Below are 7,342 nucleotides of genomic sequence, written 5' to 3'. Positions count from 1 at the left end.
ATTTAAGCAGTGAGGGGTTTCCTCTTGTTTAGTAAAGTTTAGAATGTATTGCTTACTAAAAATATGGAGAATCAGACCTTGTAGCACTTTTATTGTTGTATCTATTAATAAAATGCTGGTAGCAATTTTTTAACGAATAAAAAAAATCATACTAACAGATTGCACAGGGAATAAACTAAGTGATAAACACAGAGCAGCTCTTGAAAAAACAACTGCTTGTTCAGCTCTACTTCTCCCCTGTTTCACATCCAGGGTTTTTCTGCTACACACATACACACAAACTGAATAATTTTGAATATAAGCAGGACTACGTAAAATACTTTTGACTTCATGACACAGAATAGAATTGCTATTTTCTGAGGGTGTCTCATGTCCCCCTGCACTATTTAATTTAATCTTATTGACAACTTTATTAAATACTTTCAGCCAGGGATAATTAATGTATTTATGTAGCCAAATTATAGTATATCACTGCATCTTTTTAAAAATTACATGCATCCAACTCTTTAAATAAAGAACAAATATGTTTGGAGAATAAAATAGTACTTTAAATATCTATACTGCTGACTTTGGACACTGAAACATTTTTCATTAATGTAAATGGGGAAAAAAGAGTCCCATTGTGCATCATTTTGCTCAATGCAAAAGGCTTTGAAACTTTTTTGCAAATCCCAAACCAAAACTTGAGCCTGTGATCCAAACCCCACTATCTTCAATGAAAAGTTTTCCACTCCTTTTAGCGTGCTTTAGACGCAGTCCAACCCAAGCCATTTCCAAACAAACTTTACAAGGGCATTAAAAGTAGAATTACTGTTGCGATTCTTCTAACCATATTTTGGTGTTTAAATCGCTCAGAAGAAAACACCAACAACACATGGCGAAATAGTAACAAAAGCATTTCCATTCAGTCTTTCACTTCTCCTTGTTAATTTAATCTGTCGCCATTCTGTCCTTTTTGCTTGGGCTATGATAAACCAAGCATAGTAATCATCCATTTGGCCTGGAAAAGGAATCCAAAGGCCTAGAATCAATTCTCACATGTTGAACCCAACCACAATACTGTAGACATGCTGACTTTACAATATTGTCAGGCTTCTAGTTTCCTCTACTTTAATCACTATCTGATGAGCAGAACAATTCCAGCTGATTCATATGGACACAATTTAAATCCCAGACTGAAACAAGGGTGGAAATAATGTTTCCTTTTAGTCGCTTGGCATTCTTTCTCGGATTCGTTAGAATAATGAGCTCAATATGCAGCACAATCGAAATAAAGAGAGTGAGAGAGAATACATTTAATGTACCTAGCGCAGACAAGCTGTGAGCGCAAAAGAAAATGAAACTCTAAACACAAGCAAACAATGTATTTTTAAAATAGGATAAACATCAGGGTGGAAAGCATGTTTCAAAATAACACTTCATGAAACAATTACTGTACACAATACTATAATCAGCTGCTATCCCAAGAATAGGCAAGCTAAGTTGACTTTGTTGATGGGTGAGTAAAATGATCTAGGTCCTTCTCGTCTCTTGGATTTGCCATTTGAAACAGTTAATAGGAATTGGTGCCAAGGGATTAAACAGCTAATCTATTCCAAATGCAGACATATTTCAAATGTATATATTTGCATTGAGATAAACATTAACTTTCAAAAATTCCTTAGGCATCTTTCTCTTAACAATATTTACATTTCTCATCTCAAGAGAACGATGATATTCTTTAAATGTAAAGAATCAGATAAGTTGAGCAGTTAATATTTTTAAATCCTAGTAACAATAACAATTTGTTGCATGTATATGCTACCCAATTCCCAGCAACTTTGGGTAGTTTACACATTGATCAAAACCCTAAAAACAATAATAAGAAACAAACAACAAACCAAAGGGTAAAAATGGCAGGAAAATGGAAAAACAAGCCACGTTACTCGTAACTGGAATAATAAAATAAAAACATAATGCCAGAAATAAAAGTTCAGAAAAACATTGGAAAGCAATCGTTTAGATTCCTTATTGTGATGGCATAAATCTGTATCTACAAAACAAATGATCTGATATATATATAAATATGAAAGGTGAAAGATTAAATAATATTTCTGACAGACATCTTGTTCTGGTAATACCTCTGTATCCTTCTCATAAGCCTGTGTGAGCTTCTGAATTTCATTTTTATATTCTGTACAACACGCTTTCTCTTTCTCCAAGCAATGCAATACGTTTTGTAGTTCCATTTTTAATGTAGCTATTAAGGATTCTCTGTCTGCACACTTAGTTTGCAGATTATTTAACTCCTTCTTGGTACCAGTGAGACTGTCATGTGTTACCTAAAAATAGGAAAAGAAAGATAAAGGCTTTCATGCAATAAAGCACAACCTTCTTTATCTGATAACTCTTTTCAGATATACATGTCTGAAAGCTCCACAAACAAGACCATTTACTCCAATAGTTAACTACAATAACCAAGCCACAGAATTTAAAATTAAATGTAAATTAAACAAAGCCACTAGTGTGATTCCAGTTGGAACTGTTGTTTTACTTTTACGCTTGTTGCCCTGGCATTTTTCAAAACCATCATCACACATTAATAGTCTTAAACCCTTTATTCTGAAGATATCCCGCTGAAGCTAATAAAATCCCTTTGATTAGAACTTTTCAAGGTTACAACTACAATTGAGACAAAACTCATTAGAAAAATATACACTTAGCTTTAAGTTAAGACAGAGATACCTGAAGTTCTTGAGTTTGAGATCTTAGCTGGTGCTGGGAAGCCTCAAGTTCTTTTGCCATCTTCTCAGAAAGAACTGTCATTTTCTCCAGCTAGCAAAAAAAAAAATGTAATAAACAATGCATCAGATTCAAGAGAAATGAAATTTCAACATAACTGCCTACAGACTAAAGCTGAAATTTCATGCAGACTGATTTTCCTGGGAGTAAAATGGCCAATGTTACAGCAATGGGCAGCTTGACACTAAATTAAAGATGTTGTTGCTTTTATGGTGATGTCCCTGTCTGCTGTATATTAGTATCTATAGCTATCTTATGTATATACTTTCCATCTACAAGGATTGGATTCCCCCAAATAATTTATTAATTTAATGCAGCAGTTGCATGCACATTTACTTGCAAGTTTCATTAAGTTCAATAGGAGCCTGCAGATTTAGGCATTTAGCCTCACAGTCTCAGCCTGACTTGGCTTAAGTGGTAAAAACCACTAAGTTGCTCAAACTGAACAAATCAGTAGAAAAAGGTGATCGTGACAGGTGTTTTTTTAAATGGCCATGGAAAGTTTATAAGCACAATAAAAGTAGACTCCTCCCCCCCCCAATATGGCTCTGGTTATCTCATAATTTAATTGCACAAAAAAAAGTTTAAGCTATTAATTACCCTGCAAAGAAAACAGAACACCAGAAGACAGGAGTGCTATCAACAAGGCAAAGAAAGGGCACAGAGCTACCCCATCTGCCTATCAGGAGGGAGATGCTGGGTCTCTGCCTCCATATGACAACTTCGGGGTCAGGCCCATTCAGTCCTACTGGGAAGTCTTGTGGCAGGTCATCTGTTGGCCCTGGACTGCTTGCAATTTATTTTCCTGACAGTTCATTCTTCTTGCTGACAGAATATTCTTTCTGCTTCTTTTTTTTTTTTTTAACAGTCACCCCTTCGGGTCTCTTCCCACTGCTATCTCTGGCATCAGTTCACAACAAAACATGCTCCTCAGCCAAAGCCTGCTGAGCTGGCTTTTCAGTTGTGTTGAAGATCAGGTGATGCTCATCCTCCCAAATAACAATTCACAGCGGAAATAAAGGGCCTCTCGCCTCAAAAGGCCACTTTAAACATGTGGGATGTTAACAAAAGAAGCTATAGGCAAGGGTGGTAGTGTAGCAAGACGTGTAACTGCTTCCCTTGTGACTTATTTGGTGGCTCTCAGATGGCAGAAAAGACTTGACTGCAAAAGAGTTAAAACTTAGCTGTTGTTTTTCAATATTATAATGGCTGAACCGCATTCTAAAGTAAGAATTCTGTATTTTTTTTATATATTTAAGTCAAAATTGCAACAGTTTGCTAAAACAAAATCTAATCTTTTTCATGTATTTAAGTTGCACAAACCTCACAGGTTTTATAGCGCTATCAATAATTCCATTAAAATGAAAAACTGAACTGAACACTCTGAGCAGGTAATGAGACGTATGGGGCTGTGAGAAGTCTTATAAAGTTCAATTAGGTTTACTCTTGAGTAGAGAATACATAACAATCCAAGCTGACAAAAATTCAAGAATACATGCTTATGTACACTGTGGGGGAACAAGGATCTATTTAAACACTTAATTTTAAACACTAAAAAGAAAGTTATAACCAGGTTTAACTCTTTCTAGTTTGAGGATGTTAAGAAAAATGCTCCAGGAACATATTTCTTAAAATGCGTACATTTTACATTAAGAGAGCAAGAACACAAATTCTAACACTTACCCCTCCAATGCTAAGGTCTCTACATTTATTCACCTGCTATCAATTTGGACTGGATGTAAACACATGTAGTATACTACTTGAACATAGCTTTATATTTTGCAGTGTACTGTATGTTAAATCTCAAATGGATAATAAAAATCAGTCACGCACAGAGCTTCACTTAAAATAATTGGGCATTGCAAATTTCAACACACAAAAAAAACCAATCACACAAATACCTACACAGAGCCGAACACGTTCTTAAGTTAAAGTGAATCATGACCACGGGGCAAGCTTAAAGGAAGAACTGTGACAAAAAAATTATTTCTTCTTCTTCTTCTTCTTCTTCTCTGCAAAGCTGTCAACTCAACATTCCCAGTGTTTTGACCTCTGTAACAAGCAAGGAATCTCTAGCATTGTGGGCTGAAGGCTATATGCGTGGAGCTGAGCAGTGCAACTGTTACCTCATTAGATGCCTCTTCCTGCTTGTTCTGGTAGTCTGTCAAGGTACACCTCAAAGTCTCAAGGACAAGAGTGAAGCTGGGAGGTTTATCTTTGTCCTTGTGAATGCCTGAAGAAAAATGCAGAATCAAAACAAAGCCCTTAGAGCTGAACAGAGAAAAGAAAACTTCTCCAAGAGCAACAGAGATATTTAAATCAGTTGGGCTCCAGTGACAATACAGAATGTTGAACGACCCCTGTGTTTTCTCCAAGGCACACTGGTGGATCTGTTCTTTAATATCAAATAAAGCTGAAGGAGAATTTTTCCACTATGGCTACAGTTCACCACATGAAAAAATATGAACTCTGGCTTGTTTCCCTACACATCTTGAGGCCTACCTCCAATCTTATTTAAAGGTATCTAATGATTGCAAGTCTGTGTGTCGTTCACAAAAGATCATCCTCCAAAGGAAACAAACATTTGATTTCAAGAGCAGAGCGTTCCGTGCCTTCAGTGATTCATATTCTGCCATGCATTTTGGAAAGAAACTTTCTTTCTATGCCAAGGACTGCAGGGCTTCCTATTTTGCCTGGGTGCAAGTTAAAGCACTTGAAACCTCAAAATATTATTTCTTCTCATACCCTGCACAGAAAAAAAAAAAGAAAAATAAAAACCCAAATGATTATCTAACCTAATTTAGCTGATGGCCACATTTGTCAATAGTGACATCTCCTAATTCCTCTTTTTCCCCAAAACAGTCTTTTGACTGTTCATTAATTAAGTAGTCGTGGCAGACCTTAATCAAGAGTTTAAATCATGGTCCATCAGCCAAGATGTTATCTTTAACGAAATATAAAATTAATAGTTCAGACAATGGCCACTTCATTAGAAGCACAACATCTCAGAGTTCAGACTACCATAACTGACTTCTTTTTGTTATCATTATTATGATTATTATTACTCTGTTGTTTTGCATGTGCATTTGTTTCTGCACCGGTGACAAATTCCTTATGTGTCTAATCACAGTTGGCCAAATAAAATAATCTATTCTATTGCGTTCTGTTCTGTTCTGCTCTGCTTTATCCTGAAAACTGGCACTAAAAATGAAATCGTAAATAGCATACACAGGTATCGGATGAATGGATACTATTTATTTTTAAAAAAAATTTCTGAAGTTACTGGAAGCAGCATGATCTGGATATACTTTTAGCCACTCTGCTTTAATCACAGTTTTCAAAAAGCATAAGTGCAAATGATTGTTAAATCTAACAAAGTCTCATGCTACATGATGGCTAAACAGATGTTCCCAGAATCTTTAATTCTATAACAATATTCCAAAACTGATCCACTATTAGCTTCTATAAAAATTTATATTTACGAAAGGTATCTAAAAGAATATGCAAATAACTTTCTGAAGATGATAGGAGACCACTGTGATTTCTTGAGATATTAAAGATATAGCCTTTATTAAGAGAGTTGTTCCATAGATATTGGTTTTGGAGACCATCAGTTCTGCATCTCACATTTCAAAACCATTCTCATACAAAACAAGGAATCTAAAAAAAATCTTGAAAAAGATATAGATAGATAGACAGACAGACAGACAGACAGACAGATAGAACAATTCTTTATTCTAAAGACTAAAGACCCTACAAGCCAAGGACACATCACTTTATTCACATTGCTTTTCTTTAAAAATAAAACTCTTAAATTGGTTAATTTTATTTTGAAGGAAACGCAACTCCAAGGAGCTTCAATCCAAAATGTGCTTTGTATCTACACTGAACCTCTCCTGTTTCTCATCCACTCATGGTTGTCACTGCAATCAAAATTTTCTGCTTGCCATAGCCACAAATTATTTTTGATAAAAACCATGAAAGTCAGATACCTTCACAACTTGTGGCAAAGAATATTCTAATGCATTTTCCCCTGGATGTCTCCAATCTCTTTGCCGCGGAAGTTGAAATACAAAAAATAAAGTGAAATAAAGCGATTGAAACGAGAGAACAATAAAAAGTGTTTAACTCAGGAATGTTTTGATTTTATTTATTTGATTTCTATCCTGTATTACCACACGGGCATCGCTGAACCTGACCAGATCATGAAGGAAAACAGCTGGCACAGATATCTGTGCAAAGAAATACAAACTGTTCTTTATTACAGTCATCAAATTCAGTGGCAGTTAAGGATGGAGAACACTGCAAACCTGCACCTTTAGGGTAAGTCCAAAACAACTCAAAACCAGATGAATTTCAGTGTTGTACTTATCAACAACACCTTTCGATTGATGAGAAGTAATTTCGGCTTATTCTCCTTTATCTAATCATTATGAAACTTAAACAACTTTCAATAGTTCTCCAAAATTCCAGATACGTTTCTAGAGGGGTTTCATGCAGATGTTGAACAACACTGGGCAACAAAATAGAACCCAGAAGGAGGCCATAAGCAAAAGACCTT

The 7,342-nt window shown here is 35.5% G+C and overlaps 1 protein-coding gene across 1 annotated transcript in view; it reads right to left on the bottom strand.

Moving 5' to 3' along the window:
* Nucleotides 1-7,342, bottom strand: part of CCDC171 (coiled-coil domain containing 171) — a 183,881-nt gene that overhangs the window by 111,211 nt on the left and 65,328 nt on the right. The window contains exons 12-14 of the mRNA XM_029284871.1: nt 4,908-5,014; nt 2,725-2,814; nt 2,121-2,321 (exon numbers count right to left, since the gene is read on the bottom strand). Of these exons, the coding sequence (XP_029140704.1) occupies nt 2,121-2,321; nt 2,725-2,814; nt 4,908-5,014 (398 nt within the window). The remainder of the gene's footprint in view (nt 1-2,120; nt 2,322-2,724; nt 2,815-4,907; nt 5,015-7,342) is intronic.

Source organism: Protobothrops mucrosquamatus, unplaced genomic scaffold, assembly GCF_001527695.2.
Source record: "Protobothrops mucrosquamatus isolate PMUCROS unplaced genomic scaffold, P.Mucros_1.0 scaffold1045, whole genome shotgun sequence".
In the NCBI taxonomy this organism is placed as follows: Eukaryota; Metazoa; Chordata; class Lepidosauria; order Squamata; family Viperidae; genus Protobothrops; species Protobothrops mucrosquamatus.
The sequence above is the reverse complement of the archived record's forward strand: the minus strand, read 5'-3'. Positions and strand labels throughout refer to the sequence as shown.